The sequence below is a fragment of the Perca fluviatilis genome, chromosome 4 (assembly GCF_010015445.1).
Source record: "Perca fluviatilis chromosome 4, GENO_Pfluv_1.0, whole genome shotgun sequence".
NCBI classification, from domain to species: domain Eukaryota; kingdom Metazoa; phylum Chordata; class Actinopteri; order Perciformes; family Percidae; genus Perca; species Perca fluviatilis.
The window spans coordinates 29639539-29658395 of NC_053115.1; the positions used below are offsets into that span (position 1 = coordinate 29639539).

General features: G+C 41.9%; 1 protein-coding gene across 2 annotated transcripts; it reads left to right on the forward strand.

Moving 5' to 3' along the window:
- The first annotated feature begins 67 nt into the window (after positions 1-67).
- hgh1 (HGH1 homolog (S. cerevisiae)) lies at positions 68-17647 on the forward strand. 2 transcript variants are annotated; one of them, XM_039798802.1, is made up of 10 exons: positions 68-176; positions 1342-1464; positions 4920-5058; positions 5289-5426; positions 5564-5718; positions 6564-6664; positions 8965-9063; positions 12586-12677; positions 12752-12874; positions 15276-17647. In XM_039798802.1, the coding sequence occupies exons 2-10, from the start codon at positions 1355-1357 to the stop codon at positions 15501-15503; spliced, it is 1185 nt and encodes a 394-aa protein (XP_039654736.1). In that variant the 5' UTR covers positions 68-176; positions 1342-1354; the 3' UTR covers positions 15504-17647. The 2 variants fall into 2 exon arrangements, with proteins under 2 accessions (XP_039654736.1, XP_039654738.1); XM_039798804.1 differs by having other exon boundaries at positions 163-274.
- The last annotated feature ends 1210 nt before the right edge of the window (positions 17648-18857 follow it).

An 18857-nucleotide genomic window follows, 5' to 3' on the forward strand; every position in this document is an offset into this window, starting at 1 on the left:
GCTACTACGAGATCCGGCTGTGGATTTCAATCCGGAGAGCGCCACATGGAGCGAACACTAGAGGGCAGTAGCGTCCATTTAGTACCTTTCAAACTCCTGGAAAAAGAGAGAAGGAGGAAGATAACCCGGAAAAAAATGAGGCGTTTTTCTCTGTGGCGTCCACATGTATCCGCACTGTGAGTATACACATGTTGTCTAATGTATGTAGAGGAATATAAACGAGATAAAACTGCGATATGAAAACTGGACAGGTCATACAGCTAGCTCGTTAAAGGTATATCATTTTATATCAGAATCAGAAAACGGTTTATTGCCAAAGTACGTTACGCTCTTTCCCTGTCAGGTGGCAATTTTCTGAAAAACAGAAAAGTGCATGTCACTCAGCGTTCAAGAGTTCAGCACACACTTTTTGTCAAACTGTGGAAACTTAGACCTCATGTCTGAAAAGAAGGTCAAATAGTAATTTTAACTTCAGCTGCTGTAGCTAACGCTGTATGCATCCAACATGGCAGCAAACCTTGTTAAACTATTTGTACATGTTTGTTTCTGTATTTATTATTGTTTTTTTTGTTTCATATTAATGCTTATAATATGTTTATGTATGCACCAAGAACCAAGCCAAATTTCTTGTAAGTGTTACTTACTTGACAATAAATCATTTTCGGATTCTGACGTATCATATGCTAAAGTAAACAATGCCCATGATATGTGCAATGTAAGTGTTTATAGAAAGGGGAAGATGGGGCTGTACGGTTTGGGCAGGGTGTGCAAAAGTATATGATATATATAATAATATATTTTAATAATCATAAACATTTAATATAGATTCTCTACCTGCATAGTACATTATTACACCGGCTGTAAACTTGTGTTATAAAGTCTCACAACAATCATAAGAATGAAGTCTCCACTACATTTATCTGACAGCTGGATTCAACGATGACAATACAACACATTGTTAAAGATGAAAAAAGGTGTTCCCAAACGATTTGGCTTGTGACCCCTCACAAAAAAAAAAATACAGTTCTAGTTGGGACTTCTGGCAGATGAGTTGTTAGCAGTTCCACCAAAAGAGACATTTCCCCTCTAATCTAATCTTTCATTTCAGTAACTGTAGTTAAAACTAGCTTCACCTCAATAATAGATCATGTGTCAAGTCACAGAAGCCATTTTTCCGCAGAATGAGTACTTTTACTTTTGATACTGTACATTTACACATGTACACATGTTGTTACAAGCAACTTCTGTACTTTTACTAAAGTAATAAATGCAGGACCGTATACTGTACTGTGTTGTTTAAGCTGATGGCTGATTGTGTTTTTTTTAATTGCTGTCTGTCAGATACTGTTAGAAGATGTTGAGTGATTCTGAGGCTGCAGAGCTGCTCTCCTTCCTAACCCCCGATACACGTCCTGATGTCAAAGGTCACACCACAGGCTACATCCTGGGGATGTCTGGACACAGGTAAGAGGCTGATGATGATGATGATGATGATGATGATGATGATGATGATAGCATCAATAATGCAGCTTTTTATTATAATGTGACCGGTTTCTGCTCACCGCTCCGACAAATGCTAAACTAATCCTGAAGCCGACACTGATGGTGCCTCCCTCATCCACTGCCGTCCACTGTGATAAACACTCTGGCTGACAGGAGAGTTGCTCCACAGTGTGTTAGGATTTCATTACTAAACTATGAGCAGGAAGCACATTACAGATGCGTTTTTTCACATCACAAATGATGATCAAAGGCACTACAATGTGTTTAACTGTGTTTTTTGCCCCCAATGGCTCTAGGCACTAGGATTAGGCACTGGTGAGGGTTAGGGTTAGGTGCCTTGAAGGCAGCGGTCGCAGCGCTGCCTGGAAGGAGCCGTTGGGGGCAAAAAACACCATCAAGCCTACAATGTAGGTTTTAGTCAGGTAAAATGTGAGACTTGACATGTAGGATAAATGGTCTGATAGTTCATGTATTGTTTTTATCGTAGAATGCCTGCACTTTACTGTGGCTATCAGCAACAGTTGTTTAAAAAATATTTAAGAAATAAGATTGGGGCACCACTCTTGGTCAAAGAGAAAAACTGTTAGACCACAACTTGATTCAGTCTAATTATCTGAATGTTTGCTACAAGTCCATAATTCTGTCTAGGGATGTCACGATCCACATCGCATAGTATCGTTACGGACATTTTTTTAACCGATCGGGGATCACCCGATCACCTTACTCCATCATCTACGTCAGCTGAGCACAATTTGCGGCAGAACGTAACTTGGCACAGGGCTCTAGAGTGCCACCAATTTGGTCGCAAATGCGACCAAAATTTGTAAGGGTGCGACTAAGATTTTTCCTAGGTTGCACCGGTGCACCTAACGTCCTCGCATCCACTGCCTCTCCACAAACAAAGCGATGTCGTTTATATCGATATGTTTAATGTTGCATTACATGACCCATTCCTTCTGTAAAGCCGTGCCTGTGTTTGGATCTGTCCTCCGCGCAGCCCCGCCCCCATTCACTCACACAGGGGCGGCTGTGGCTAAGTGGTAGAGAGGTCACCTGCCAATCGGAAGGTTGGTGGTTCGATCCCTGGTCCTGCCAGTAAAGTGGACTTCTACGCCGAAGTGTCCTTGGGCAAGACACTGAACCCCGAGTTGCCCCCTATGCTGCGCCATCGGTGTGTAAATGTGTGTGAGTGTTTATCTGATGAGCAGGTGGCACCTTGTACGGCAGCCACAGTGTATGAATGTGTGTGAATGGTGAATGGTTCCTGTACTATGTTAAAGCGCTTTGAGTAGTCGTTATAGAGTAGCGCTATATAAAAACAGTCTATTTACATTTACACACGGGCCGGCTCACCTGCAACATCGGAAAGCGGCTCATGGAGAGACACAGCGCTGTCACATGCTGACATTTGTCTACAGTTTTAATTGTTGTTAACACAGCTGTATATTGTTAAGTATGAGAGGGAAACCTGTATTGGTACCAGTGTTTCCGCTGGTAACTATCTGTTATTGCGGCGGCCACGGCAAAAAACACAGAAGAAGTTATTGAATGGAACTAACTTCAGTTGGTTGAATAATGGCGTGTAAGACGGCTCCTGCTGGATCTGGGCGAAAGATCTGACCCATGGCCACATTATCATAGTTCATAAAAATGCTGCGCAGCCAGGGACGATACAGACATTTCATAGCCTACACAAGACGTGTGTAACGCCGCTGACCCGCATTCGACCCGTGCAGGACCCGTTCATAATGAGTCAGCCGTCACTCTGTGAGTAGCTTCAGTCCATCGCGCTCCCCCTCTCTCCCTATATGAGCTACTGGGCAATCCGGGTCTGTTTATTGAAAACAAGTGAAGGAGCTTTCTCAGAGATATATAATTTACATACAGTGTTGCAGCTCTATATTTTCAAATTGGGAAGGAAACCCTGTCTTTGCATTTTATTTTACTGTTTTAATAAAAGAGCTTGTGAAAAGTGGCTTTGACTTAAAACTGAACATTTAGCCCACTTTGTAAATAATATAGAGATATATATTGTGTATCGCCATTCAGCCGAAAAATGCAGAGATATTATTTTTAGTCCTGGACTAGTGGAAGATCTGATAAGGATCGGTGTGGAGGGGCCCAGCTTGGAGAATTTCGATGCTAGGGAGTGTGGCAAGCTGGTTTAGCCAAGGCCAAAGGGGAAGAAGGCCAAATTACAGGTGTTTGCCATCTGAGGGGCATTTGACAGCAAGGGGGGACCTGCTATAAGACTTTGAGTACAGTATAATTGTGCTTCAAATAAAAAAAAAAAAATGTACCAACTCCTTATTCTTGTTTAAAATAATTGACATAATATATATATGAATGTATATGGAGTGTGATAAAAAGGTGACCTTGAAATTGTGGCATTAAAGGCGACGCAAGGAAAAATTTGGGTGCACCTAAATTTTGTGCTGGTGCACCTATAAAAAAAAAAGTTAGGTGCACCAGTGCGACCAAGGCAAAAAGTTAGTCTGGAGCCCAGCTTGTCATTACTCATTAACATGGCTAAGATGTCAGCATTGTGGAAGTATTTTCAACTAGAAAGTTTTTTTTTTATTTTCAACGGCAAAAACATCCACTTGAAATATATCTGCAATACAATCGTTTCGCAAGGCAGTAGCAATAGAGCTGCGTTCAATACCACCAATTTGATACGGCATGTAAAAACTAAGCAAGCAACGGAATACGGCGAGTTCACTATGTGAGTTTTACAGAATTGTTAGCAGCCCCAAGTTAAATCTATTAACAGAAGACACGTTTTTAGTTACATTATTTACTTAATTAGTTTGTAAACTGTAAACAATAAAACTGTGTGCAGCTCTATTATCTAGGCAAATGTAAGTATCGGGATTGGGGGCCAAAAAAGATGATCGGGACATCCTTACTGTGTACAGTGGCCTAATATACTTTAAGGCGCTGACACACCAACCCGATTATCGGCCGTCGGACAGTCTGGCGAGGTCAGTGACCCAAGTCTGTTCGGTGCGCCATGCCGTCGTCAGGGATCCGTCTAAGTTCGAGCTCACATGGGCCCACGGGTGAAAAGAGAGAACAAAGGAATGTCTGAAGGAAAATGTGTGGCAGAGATCTCAGGGCACTGGGAGTTCAGGGGGTTGTAAAGTGGACTTCCTGTCCTCAGATTTTCATTACCGTCATCTTGAGTCTTACCAGAATTGAGTTCTGAGTGAGTTGAAGAAAAAACAACATAATCCTGTTGTCATTCACGCTACATATGAAAAAGAAAAGTAAAATCTCAATGGAAGCAGGAACACCCCGAGTAGATAAAACGATGAAGCTGTTATAGGTCTGTGATTTCCGACCAGCAGATTTCCAGTAACTCTCTCTCTCTCTCTCTCTCTCTCTCTCTCTCTCTCTCTCTCTCTTTTTTTCAGGGATGGCTGCCGCTTCCTCCGCTCTAAATCGGACTTACTTGTGGCCCTGTTTGCTCTGACGTCCGACCCCTCTATTGCTATCGTGAAGGACTGTTACCACATCTTCATCAACCTGTCAGCCGATGAGACTCTGCACCAGGTGATCAGTCTTGATCGATCAGCAGAATCCGGTCTAAAGTAACTCTTATTAATGAATTAGTAATAAATAACTCAACTGTCCCGTGGAAGGCTGTTGTCCTGATGGACATTTGACAAATACAACCCAACAAAAAGAAACCGTTCAGCCCTCGGAGATGTTGTGGATTCAGTGTCGGTTTTATTCTTTGAAGACAAACATGTTAGACGTGTTCTTGGTTGTGTCTCGCCCAGGTTTTGCTGGCCGAAGTCAAGGTTCTTCCGGTGTTGTTGAAAAGGGTTCTGGATCCAGAGTACCTGTTCTCTGATCAGATCTGCACCATCCTGTCCAACCTGACCCGCCATGTGAAGACCTGCAAGACCGTGTTCCAGGTGGGTCCCAGCGTCCCAGCTTGACTGCCCCACATTTCAGTGAGCTGCTGGTCCCATACAGGGCCATCAGAGCGGGGGCGGAGCCCTGCTCAAAGTGCTGGATCATGGGAGATGAAGTGTTTGCTTTGCTGTTTCAGGTCCTCCAGGAGGAGGAGGTTGGTCTGGCTCAGCTGGTGGAGATCTTCTGCACTGAAGGTTACAACAAGAAGGCTAATTTCAACTACCTGAGTCCTCTGCTGTCCAACCTGACACAGCTGCCCGAGGCCAGAAACTACATTATGGACAAGGACAGGTGACTGATTACACAGCAGGATAAGAACCGATGGTCAGACAGAGGGAATATCTGCGTCTACCAGTTTTTGGAATTTTTCAATACTGATATCGAACCCTTTTTTTGCAGCAGTGGCTGGTGTAGAACGAAGTTAGCGCTCAACCTCGTGTCAATTTCTCCATTCTACCGGGCAAACGTCACCGTCAGGGATAGCAAGCCTTCAGCCAGCTAAACTAGCTTACAGGGCTTGAGAAGCTAATGTGTGGAGTATGGACTTCCCCAGCCCAGGGGCTGCTTCTCCCAACGAGCAAAACATTTATCAGATTTGTCATTTGGGATGCTAAGCAAGTGTAACTTGAAAGCCTTTTAGGGGCCGCTCACACGACAACAGAATGTTTTAAAAATGTCGTTTTTGACGATATCATGTTGTTGTTGTTTTTTTGCAAGTGATGAAATACATCAATTTAATAATAACAAATGAGATACAAAATCTTGTATCACATTCTGAAGCTGTTATGAGCGCTGGTATTTCTTTTGCGTTTGCTATACATATATATATAAAAAGTCGGTTTTCTTTCTTTATCTCATTTGTACATCTATAACTAAGGTGATTGTGTGTTGGGCTCCGTGCTCTGACAAAACGCAGGTGACCAACACTAAGTACAGTGCCTGAATGCATCATGTGCAGACACAGACGGAGGACTGAAGCTAATCCACTAACATGCTGCTTCAATGCGAGCGTATGTCTTATCAGTGATAATATTTGGTCCATAGGACACACTGAATCGAAGAAAGCAGCTTGAGGACCGAAACACATGCCATTACACCTCTTATATTCTTTGTGTGTGTGTGTGTGTCTGTGTCAGGTGTGTAATCCAGAGGTTGCTTCCCTTCACTCAGTACCAGGCATCAGCGGTGAGGAGGGGTGGAGTCGTAGGGACCCTGCGCAACTGTTGCTTTGACCACGGTAAGACACACAGAGACCTTATTTACTTTAGGCGAATTGGGCAGCTCTGATAGCTATCTGATATAAAAACAGCGAAAATGCATCCAAGAAGCATCCAAGACGGCCTGAAATACGATGCATTCTTGCAAGATGCATCTGTCACTTTAATACGCATAGGTAGTCTACATGAGGGTCTCTCCCCTGGGATAACACCAGCTCAGGTGACTGAAATCCTACAAATCTGATCCTCTGACTGACTGTTATAATCATAGTAATTAGACAGAAAGAATAAATAATGTGAGAGATGCTACACCAGGTATTCAGCAATGTCTTTTATAAAAACCTGTCACGTCGTCACTGATCTCCAGAGATGGGGACTCGAGTTTGAGACTCGGACTTGAGTCACACTTAAGTCGCACACACAGTGACTTCAGACTTGACTCGAGACTCGTCCTCAAAAGCCACTCGGACTCCAGGTGCGGGACTTGTGAACAATCTTTATTTTTAGGAAGCTGAATGTTATTCCCCTCTCTGCGTAACTTATACCCTACCTACGTGATATCCAGAGGTGGGTAGTAACGAGTTACATTTACTCTGTTACATTTACTCCGTTACATTTACTTGAGTAAGTTTTTGAAAAAATTATACTTCTAGGAGGAGTTTTAAATCACTATACTTTTTACTTTTACTTGAGTAGATTTGTGAAGAAGAAACTGTACTCTTACTCCGCTACATTAGGCTACAATGAGCTCGTTACTTTTCTTTTTACCTCTTTGGTATTCTACGCGTCATTGTTTGTATTCCCCCCCGCGTACGCCTCATTTTAATGTTTTATTTTGAAAGAAAGAGAGAGAGACTTCCGCCAAAGGCTCTACCACGTACGTGACTGTGTTTCACCAATCAAACGTAGTTGTGCAGTCTCGTCAGCTGGCAACAAAAAATAGGCGACGCTGATGCGTAAATCAACGCTTATCAATATCACTTCCCCATCAGTCAGGACCAAGATCTGACCATAATTACACTTGTCCTTTCATAAACTGCCGTAATTAGCCTATTATTTCAGTTGCAATCCTGCCAGTGGAAGCGATCGTGAGAGCAAATAAAAAATATAAAAAAAAATAATTCAAACCGCTGTGCGCATTGGCTCAAGAAGCAGAGAAATAGCCAATATGTAATTCCCTCCCATTCAAATCTATATATTTCATAAATATACCCATCAGGGAATGTTTGCGGCGTTGTCGGTCTCTAAATGAGCGCACTCTTCCCCCGTCTCTCTCTCTCTCTCTCTCTCTCTCTCTCTCTCTCTCTCTCTCTCTCTCTCTCTCCGCACCGAGCTCCGCCTGATCTTCTATAAGAACGGTGACGCCGTTATCAATCGAGTAGGCCTATTGATTGGTCAGTAGGCGGTGCTTTTACACCGGTTGATCTCTGATCTCCAACATAACCTGCTCCCGACCAGGTTAGGCGTCAAGCATGAGTTACCACGGCGATTGAACCCGGTATCAAGTGATCCACCTTCGTGATAAAGAAAACCCTGGGTTGAACCTGAAGTTACCTCGTTAACCCCAAATCTTGCTTCATAGTACAGGCCTCTGGCCTCATAATGAAAGCATGGTTACCTTAGTAAAAGTGCCAAAGAGCAGCTCCATTACCTTGTTCTAGTTCTGCCTGCAGATACTGGTAAAAAAAAGTAGGTTTGGAAATTTGTGTTACTTGTGCTTATTTATTTTTATGTATTATTTTATGGATTTTATTTTTTAAGTACTTGAATTTACCTGGATTATTTTAATTTATGCTATTTTGTAATTAATAAATTTTTATTTATTTTATTGATTGGATGAACTATAATTTGCCTAAAGATGATTATTTAGCATTTTTGTCCGTCTAATTGAATGCTTATGTTAAAAAATAAATCAGACGTTACTCAACAGTTACTCAGAACTTGAGTAGCTTTTTCACCGAGTACTTTTTTACTCTTACTCAAGTAATTATTTGGATGACTACTTTTTACTTTTACTTGAGTCATATTATTCTGAAGTAACAGTACTTTTACTTGAGTACAATTTTTGGCTACTCTATCCACCTCTGGTGATATCTAACGTATCTTTTGCGCGCGGCCACACGTGAGAGAGGACAACAAACATGTCGACCGCACCGGCAGCTGATGTGCCGTTCATCATAAGCTCCGGCTTCAAAAACTTCATACAACTAAAGACTTGAGACTTGACTTGGACTCTAGCTCCGAGACTTGTAAGCATCTCTGCTGTAGTGCAACAGTACTTCAAGTCATCTGATTTCAAACCTCCGCTCAATCTGTCCAGCCCATCATGAGTGGTTGCTAAGCGACGCTGTGGACATCCTGCCCTTCCTCCTGCTGCCGCTGGCCGGTCCAGAAGAGCTGACGGAGAAAGAAAATGAGGGTGAGTGTGTGTTTCTAATTCCTAAACTGTTTTAGTCAATTCAGTGTATCTTACCTTAAAAGATAAGGTATATTGTGGCCGGGTTGGCTCAGTGGGTAGAGCAGGTACACGTATACTTAGAGGCTTACTCCTGATTTCCATCGGTTGCGGAACGTCTGCGGATCCGCTCCGGAACGGTGGCGGCGTCATTGGGTTTCCATTAAAGTCAACGTGTGTGTTTCCACTGACTGCAGAACGGCTGCGTTCCGACTGCGTCCCAGCTCCGGCGGTCCGCAGCCCTCTGGAGCAGATAGGCAAAGCTTCTATTTTGCCGCAGCAATTCAGCACAATTCAGATTGTGCGGGACAGGAAGTCGAGCACAGAAACAAAATAAAACATCCGGTTCATTTTCAAAATAAAATACACCGTGCTCACGGCGGATCATATTTCCCTGCACTGCACCTTGAAAACACAGCACAGAGTCGTTTCCCCTCTACTCCTCTGGTTGTTGTTGGTTTTGTGGTTCTATTCTACGTGAATTCGCGAGATCTCGTGAGTCCTCGTGACTTCGGCTGTCGGTCATGGCCACAGCCGTTCCGCAACAAATCCGGACCTAGTGGGTATTGACGGACGGCAGAGCAAGGAGCCGTTCCGCAGCTGTTCCGCAACCGGCGGAAATGAGGAGTTGTGCCTCAACGCAGAGGTCCAGGGTTCGAGTCCAACCGGAGACGATTTCCTGCATGTCTTCCCCCTCTCTCTCCCCTTTCTCGCCTAGCTGTCCTATCAATTAAAGGTCCCATGACATGGTGCTCTTTGGATGCTTTTATATAGACCTTAGTGGTCCCCTAATACTGTATCTGAAGTCTCTTTCCCGAAATTCAGCCTTGGAGCAGAATTACAGCCACTAGAGCCAGTCCCACAATGAGCTTTCCTTAGGATGTGCCATTTCTGTGTCTGAAGCTATTGAGGAGGAGAGGGGGGGGGGCAAGGTGGAGGGTGGGGTGTGGCCTTGACCAACTGCCACTTTTCTCATTTGAAAGCCATGATGTCTCTCTCTCATGGGTTGGCCAAATTCTCTGGGCGGGCAAAGCAGAGAAAGGGGAGGTAACCTTGCTTGTTATGACCTCATAACAAGCAAGATTCCAAAACGGCTCATCTGAGCTTTCATTTTCTCAAAGGCAGAGCAGGATACCCAGGGCTCGGTTTACACCTATCGCCATTTCTAGCCACTGGGGGACCATAGGCAGGCTGGGGGAACTCATATTAATGTTAAAAAACCTCATAAAGTGAAATTTTTGAGGCCTTTTGGGGCCTTTTAAAGGCAGAAAAAGCCACACAAAAAAATCTTTGAAAAAACAAAACATTAAGGTATATTGTCTGTATTTATTTATGTCAACAAATGCCACGTGTAGACCAAAAGCAACAATGAATTGATCCACTAACTAGTATTATGTGTCTATCAAAGCCTGTAGAGCTTCATTGTTGTCCAAAAAACTGTTAAAAACACATCAGTGGGCCACACTGCACTGACTGACTTTCATTAACACAAACAAACACAGTTTATGTTATTTTGACTCAACCCTACATCCACTGTACTGCTGCTGGAAATACTCACTAGAGCACCGAATGTGGATTAATCCACTGCTGAAAATAGTCCCCCAATAAATGCACTATTTCCTCCTGTTTGAGTAACATTTGTTAGAAACTACAGTGGCCAGCTGCTATAGGAAACTACTGAGACTTTTTTTTATTTATTTTTTTATTTAAACTACAGTGTATATACAGTGCCTTGCGAAAGTATTCGGCCCCCTTGAACGTTTCGACCTTTTGCCACATTTCAGGCCTCAAACATAAAGATATAAAACTGTAATTTTTTGTGAAGAATCAACAACAAGTGGGTCCCAATTATGAAGTGGAACGAAATTCATTGGCTATTTCAAACTTTTTTTACAAATAAAAAACTGAAAAAGTGGGCGTGCAAAATTATTCAGCCCCTTTACTTTCAGTGCAGCAAACTCTCTCCAGAAGTTCAGTGAGGATCTCTGAATGATCCAATGTTGACCTAAATGACTAATGATGATAAATAGAATCCAGCTGTGTGTAATCAAGTCTCCGTATAAATGCACCTGCTCTGTGATAGTCTCAGAGGTCCGTGCGTAAAGCGAGAGCATCATGAAGAACAAGGAACACACCAGGCAGGTCCGAGATACTGTTGTGGAGAAGTTTAAAGCCGGATTTGGATACAAAAAGATTTCCCAAGCTTTAAACATCCCAAGGAGCACTGTGCAAGCGATAATATTGAAATGGAAGGAGTATCAGACCACTACAAATCTACGGAAGCCCGGCCGTCCCTCTAAACTTTCAGCTCATACAATGAGAAGACTGATCAGAGATGCAGCCAAGAGGCCCATGATCACTCTGGATGAACTGCAGAGATCTACAGCTGAGGCGGGAGACTCTGTCCATAGGACAACAATCAGTCGTATACTGCACAAATCTGGCCTTTATGGAAGAGTGGCAAGAAGAAAGCCATTTCTTAAAGATATCCATAAAAAGTGTCGTTTAAAGTTTGCCAAAAGCCACCTAGGAGACACACCAAACATGTGGAAGAAGGTGCTGTGGTCAGATGAAACCAAAATCAAACTTTTTGGCAACAATGCAAAACGTTATGTTTGGCGTAAAGCAACACAGCTCATCACCCTGAACACACCATCCCCACTGTCAAACATGGTGGTGGCAGCATCATGGTTTGGGCCTGCTTTTCTTCAGCAGGGACAGGGAAGATGGTTAAAATTGATGGGAAGATGGATGGAGCCAAATACAGGACCATTCTGGAAGAAAACCTGATGGAGTCTGCAAAAGACCTGAGACTGGGACGGAGATTTGTCTTCCAACAAGACAATGATCCAAAACATAAAGCAAAATCTACAATGGAATGGTTCACAAATAAACATATCCAGGTGTTAGAATGACCAAGTCAAAGTCCAGACCTGAATCCAATCGAGAATCTGTGGAAAGAACTGAAAACTGCTGTTCACAAACGCTCTCCATCCAACCTCACTGAGCTCAAGCTGTTTTGCAAGGAGGAATGGGCAAAAATGTCAGTCTGTCGATGTGCAAAACTGATAGAGACATACCCCAAGCGACTTACAGCTGTAATCACAGCAAAAGGTGGCGCTACAAAGTATTAACTTAAGGGGGCTGAATAATTTTGCACGCCCAATATTTCAGTTTTTTATTTGTTTAAAAGGTTTGAAATATCCAATAAATTTCGTTCCACTTCATGATTGTGTCCCACTTGTTGTTGATTCTTCACAAAAAATTACAGTTTTATATCTTTATGTTTGAGGCCTGAAATGTGGCAAAAGGTCGAAAAGTTCAAGGGGGCCGAATACTTTCGCAAGGCACTGTATATATATGTGAATCTTTATAGAGATTTATGTCTTCAGGAAGAACCAATGGGCTTGGGGCTGAGTGGGCAGGGAAGTCAGAAAGTATTGAGACCCGCTTGTTCTGACTAACAGAAGTTGATGTGATGTTCAGGTCTCCCTGTGGACCTGCAGTACCTCCCCGAGGACAAGAAGAGGGAAGAAGACCCCGACATCAGAAAGATGCTGCTGGAAACCCTTTTACTGGTACGACACAACAGGGACACACACATACACTCATGTTTTCATGTTCAGCTCTTTACCGTTTGCCTCTTTTGCAGCTGACAGCCACCGGAGCCGGCCGGAACACACTGAAAGAGAAGAACGTTTATTACATCATGAGAGAGTTCCACCGCTGGGAGAAGGACGTCCACGTCACAGCAGCCTGTGAGAAACTGGTCGAGGTAGGCGAGATCGAATCATTAAACAAATCTTCAAGGTTTTTAACTGCCACATACAGTAACTAGAATACTAACCACCCAATAATGAATACTCTCTTTAAATGTGAGTCTTTGTGCTTTACCTGTTAAAGGTTGGGCAATTTGTATTTTAAGCTACCTTCCACTTAAACAATCCAATCATATTTTGGACTATAAAATTAAAATATATATAAAAAATTTGTTTTTTGTGTCTTGGAAAAAAAGTTAAATAAAACAAAAATTAATAAATCCAATAATATGCTGCTGCTGTCAATCTAATACAGGAAACGGACAAAGTGCATTGATCACACAGAATATTTTCTGGTGCTGGTTCTTGACTCCAAACTGAAAACAGAAACGCACCCTTTTTTTAAGTTTAATACACACACAGTAAACAGAAGAATGAAACCATGATCCGTTTTGTCAACGAATGAATGAAGGACTCACATGAGCAGCTTGATCAACCCCCAATCAGCCAGAACGGAGCATTTGAGTCGAGCTGCTTTCAGCCCGATAATGTCCTGAATCGGGAATAAAAATGGGTGTCGAGCACAACAAAAGACCTTCGTCACGGCAGACATGTAGACATGTCAGGAAAAGCACAGGTGTATTTCTTTTCAAAAATCTTTTTAATACTTTTTATCCCAAAAACATTGCACAATGTAAATGCTCTTACAGTGGCAGATATCAGGAACAAACAAACTTCCTCTCCCACCCACCCCGACGTGCCATTAAAGCTGGAGTGGCTAGAAAGCAAACTAACGCCAGGATTTGAGTGAGACCTCTACCTTCTCTGTCGCCAATACAGCCCCTGAAATGACCTGTGATTGGCCAAAGTCTCCCATCACGGCTAGATTTACCAAAGCCTGAAAACAGAGCCCAGAGGAGGTGTAGAAGTCTAGTTTTTTCAGACCACTTGAATTACAAAATGCCAAAAGATTATTATGGAATTATTCTGCCCAACGACACTAAAAACAAACCACAGCTTTAAGCAAAGAAATATGTTTTAGACACACTAGTCTTAAGCAAACCAATATGAAGTACATTTCCAGGATAAAGGCTTTGCCCTTCACCTTCCACTCTCTGTGTGTTGCCATTCTTAAAATCTCTTGGCCACGGGAAACCACAACAAACTTTGAGCTAGCAAGCCACACACTGAAAATGGCGCTTTTTGAAGAAAATTTGGATCGTGCAACAAGACAGTCCTGCTTGGTTCTTTCGGGGAATGAGTATAAAGATTTACAGAGCATATGTTTAAGGTATTTCCTCTCTAACTGGGACGTTTCGGGACTGATTGGTGGGACTATACACACAGCGATACACTGGTAAGAGCAAATTACGTTTAACCATGTATCCAGCTAATTTAAATAGCTCACTTAGTTACTGTATTGTGTGAACAGTTAACTTCATTTAATATTGTATGTGGCATTTTCTTTCGCGGGGTGCAATTGTTCCACCAAAACAAGTTCCTTCCTGAGACTATTTTGCAGAGCCACCGTCGCGTCCTGAGCTTAACGCCTCCCAAGACTATTGCGAATGGTTTCAAAAAATGCAAACAACCCAAAGCGTTTCCTATATCCCCGAATATACAGTATTTCACAAAAGTGAGTACACCCCTCACATTTTAGTAAATATTTCATTATATCTTTTAATGGGACAACACCGAAGAAATTACACTTTGCTACAATGTAAAGTATTAAGTGTACAGCTTGTATAACAGTGTAAATGTGCAGATACTGTATCTGTAATGTAGCCAGACCTTACTCCACGGCGCTGTCGGAGTTCAGGCAATGCGAGACTATACACACAGTAGCTAAATGAATGATTGAATGCGGGTGAACGTAAGAACAAATATGGCAATTACAATAGATACATAAGGAAGAGAAGAGAAGAAATAAAAACAAGACAAAATAAACAATAATAATGAGAGCAACAATAATAGGTGAATAAAATGTTTCAGAGTCACGTGTAAGAGGTCAGTAACAACACCATATACTCATACCCCATGGGAGCCCTGAAAGTATGTCAGAAAAAGCTGACATACTTTGGTGCTCGTGCCCAGGACAGTAGAACGGCCATGGATGTATAAAGAGAGAGGGAGCGGGAGGGATGGTAAATGTACTGACGGGAGGGGGGTATTTGTTCGGGTGTTGACTTCAAATCTTCAAGTCTGCACCTTTTTTAATGGATTAGTTGCTCAACTGAAAATGTAACAAACTACCTACTCCAAAGATGGTCTCAATCAACGCGAAAAAAGTTTAAACAAAAACTCATGAGTGTAGGATTTGTCGCAGGGCTGTTGGATTAGACTGCTTTAACTAGGTGTACCTAATAAACTGGCAACTGTACGCATACGTCATGTAGTGGACCCTCGGTCTCCCTCCAGGTGCTGATAGGAGACGAGCCGGAGCAGGGGATGGAGAACCTGTTGGAGGTGGAGATTCCTGAGGACGTGGAGGTGAAACTGAAGGAGGCAGACATCAAAGAACAGCAGGAGCTGGAGAAAGAGCAGGAGAGGATGAGACAGGAGGAGAAGGAGGAGGAGGAGGAGGAGAAGAAGAAGAGGGATGCAGAGGGGGAAGACAAAGAACAGGAGAGTGGACTGATACGATAAAGCCTGTTTTTAGACCTGGCTTCATGGACTATCTGTTGGAGTAACCGCTTTTTGTCAGTCAGACAGTTAAACGTTCATTACGGCTTTATTCGGACATGACAGGACGTTTACAGAAAGAGCCACGATGCTCGGTGATATCGGTCAGCTGGTCCATCGCTGCTGGAGAACCGCGCTGAGTTGAAAAGTGAGTAACAACATAAAAGAAGAGGGGTGTTTTCAGTTTTTTCACAGGCTGCACCAGAAATGGATTTTAAAACATATTTTGTTGTTGACTGACTAATTAACTAATGTTGTGAGCGTAAGGAATACTCTCCATTGATACATTTTATCATCATCATCATCATCATCATCATCAAATGTTACTGAATGTAATTGCTATTTAAATTTTGTTTTCCTCCTCTGTCCCAAACAAATATTTTAGGAAAGGATCTGACATCAGAAGAAGTCTTAACAACTTAAAAGTGACTCATTAAACTGAGTTTATTATTTTATTTATTATTATTATTATTTTTTTTTTTACAGTGGTCAGAAAAGGCGGAACCATTAACTTTAATGTAGAATTGACTTCTTCTGATATTAGACAATATGTAAAATTGCCAATAGGGATGCACGGATCCGATACTGATATCGTGCCGATACTGACTCAAATAGCCGGATTGGTGCCGGTGACAATGGGGCTGATCTATTAAATTCTATGTTTATATTCTATATATATATATATTATATACTGGAATTTAAATTCCTGTTAAAGTTTTGATCAATCTGTTGCTGCATTTAAAAGGTTTACACAAAAATTGTAATTCCTGTTAATTTTGACGATTGTTCACCAAGTTGCTGGTGCACCGTGCACGATTTATTATTTCAATAATAAATAACAAATCAGTACATTCATAGCTGTATTTGTTTCTTAGATTTTGTTTTACAAAGCTAGGAAAGCAATGTTTGAGTCAAGCCTGATGTTACCATCAGCCATTGGTAGTTATCCCCCGATGGCCGCTGTCGTCCCGGCGGGGAGTGAAGCACAGAGACCGTAGTAGGCTCTGGGCTGCCTCTGCTGATTGATTGATTGATTCATTCATTCATTCATTCATTCATTGTATGTATCATAGGAACGGTTTGTATATCTGGTTCCCCTTTTTGAATGAACGCCGCCTGCTGGCATGGAGAGTTACTTCCTCTCACGCAGGCACGGAACGGATGTACTAGTTGGCCGTCGATTGTAGTCTTTGCGGTGTTAAGCGCAACTTTTTGGCCAAAACCCAGGCAACGCCACAGTGGGCCATCATCGCCACTAGGGCTTTGCGGTCTGCCTAGTGTGTAAGCACCTTTTACACAAACTGTAAAAGAATGATCCCAGTCACTTCCACACAGTGAGCTTATGAAATAAACCCATGCACGATATCAGGAAAATATCTAATTGCGATTATTTTATAATACTTTTGGTATCATTCATTTTCATTGAAAAATATTATAGTGTGATTTTTTTGTTTTTGTTTTTATTTTGCGAGGATCTGTACCAAACAAAGATGTTTTCTTTAGTCTGTAGGATACGATTGGTATGCTAGGACGTCTCTGCAGCACCACAATACTTACATTCAGAATGGGTTGACACATCGTTTGCCTTTTACAAATATTGTGCCCCCAATTTGAATATTGCACTAGTCCAATAGCGGTTAATTTTGCAGCCCTAGTATAGAATCAGTAATCTGTATCGTCCGACACCCAAAGCTCGTGATGGGGTGCGTTCTGGCCTGCTGTAGGATATCTCACCATCTGGATGGGTTGTCAGACTGTTCACTCCTTAACACCCAGTTTCCCTTAAGTTCCACTTTAAGTAGGTTTAAGGTTGAAATGCAGTCTGACAGTATTATATACTGTATATTGTGTATCATGATGATGTTCCAACTCTTTACTGAAGCTGTTTGATGTTAACACTTGAGTGAAATATTCAAACCCAGGACACCTTTCCCTCAAATAGAAATATTCTACACGCCTGCTGCATCACATGCGTGGAAACTTTGAGATCTCCACAAGAATTTAAAATAAAGTTCTGTCAGTTTGAACTATGTTTGGCTGCACAGTGTGAGTTTCTAATGAACATTACATTAACATTGTAATAAAACGGCTGTTTCTGATGAACATTACATCCGTGTTTGTTGATGTGTCTCGATATATTCTGGTATCGTTAGACCGGGTCATTAGGACAATTAAGATAATATTTATTTGCACCTATAAAGATTTCAGATCACTGAAGGTATGGACGGTCTGAAGTGATCTGGCTTCATCTAAAATACGATTTTAAAAATGTGAATCTGCAGCTTCAGTCATGTTGAATTCGTCCTTTAATTCAAACGGACATGTTTTTCTTCTGTTTCATTCATTTCCCTAAAAGCGAAATTCTGTTTATTTTCTAATACTGACAGCCTTGCACTGATTTCTGATCAGATAGTGTTTAAACGTCAGGAAACAAGGCCTGTGGTTGCTCCTCTGTGGCGGTTTCCACCAGAAGGGGGTGTCAGAGTCATTTCTCCACTCTGTTGAACTGCACCACTGCTCTCCTGTTGGGAGTTAAATATAAACAGACTTCAATTTAAGAATGATTCAAGTATCTCACAATGTGACTCCACAGTCATTTAAAAAGTCGAATAAGTTTGAGTTTTGGCAGTTTTATGTGAAGAATTCTGAATTCAGCTTCATATAAAAACTGCTGAGGAAGATATCTGCAGTAAACTTTAACCTTTACATGAACAAACTCTAAAGAAAAAACCAGGAACTAACAAGTAACCCTCTCTCTCTCTCTCTCTCTCTCTCTCTCTCTCTCTCTCTCTCTGCCCTTTGTTCTTCTGTTCTTTGTGAGGACCAGTTTGAGTTTAAACTGGTTAATATAATACATCCATGGTTGAATTGTTTAGACTGAAGACATTTCTGAAATAAGTTAGAAACTGAGGACTTTCTCTTTTTTTTTTTAAAGTGGGGTCTTTTTGGGAAAATGAGAGAAGTTTTGGTAAATTGGAAGATGTGGACATTTTGTCCCTTCTTCAAAGGGCTGTTTGAAGATTCAGACTTTGTTAAAGAGTTATGATAAGAAACAGGTTTATGTTTAGTTAAGGGATTACTGTGTGTGCGTGCGTCTGTGTGCGCGTGTGTGACAGTCCTTGCAAATTGTTTAATTTCCCACTGAAACATGTGAGTAACATCATACACGGAGGAGGAAAAAGAGACTATTAGCGCTGTACTTTTATCTGTCGAGTGAAAAAGAGAACAGAAACCCAAATTAAGCACCTCCAAACCAAACTACGTCAGAGGAATGACTTTACAGTGTTTTGTTGCATGTTAAGTCTTGTCTTTGGGGGG

Excerpts from the sequence above, each read along its gene's own strand:
- hgh1 (XM_039798802.1), top strand. The coding sequence starts at position 1,355 with ATGTTGAGTGATTCTGAGGCTGCAGAGCTGCTCTCCTTCCTAACCCCC. Across the intron at positions 1,465-4,919 it reads CTGGGGATGTCTGGACACAG|GGATGGCTGCCGCTTCCTCC; the intron begins GTAAGAGGCTGA and ends TCTTTTTTTCAG. Across the intron at positions 5,427-5,563 it reads CCTGCAAGACCGTGTTCCAG|GTCCTCCAGGAGGAGGAGGT; the intron begins GTGGGTCCCAGC and ends TTGCTGTTTCAG.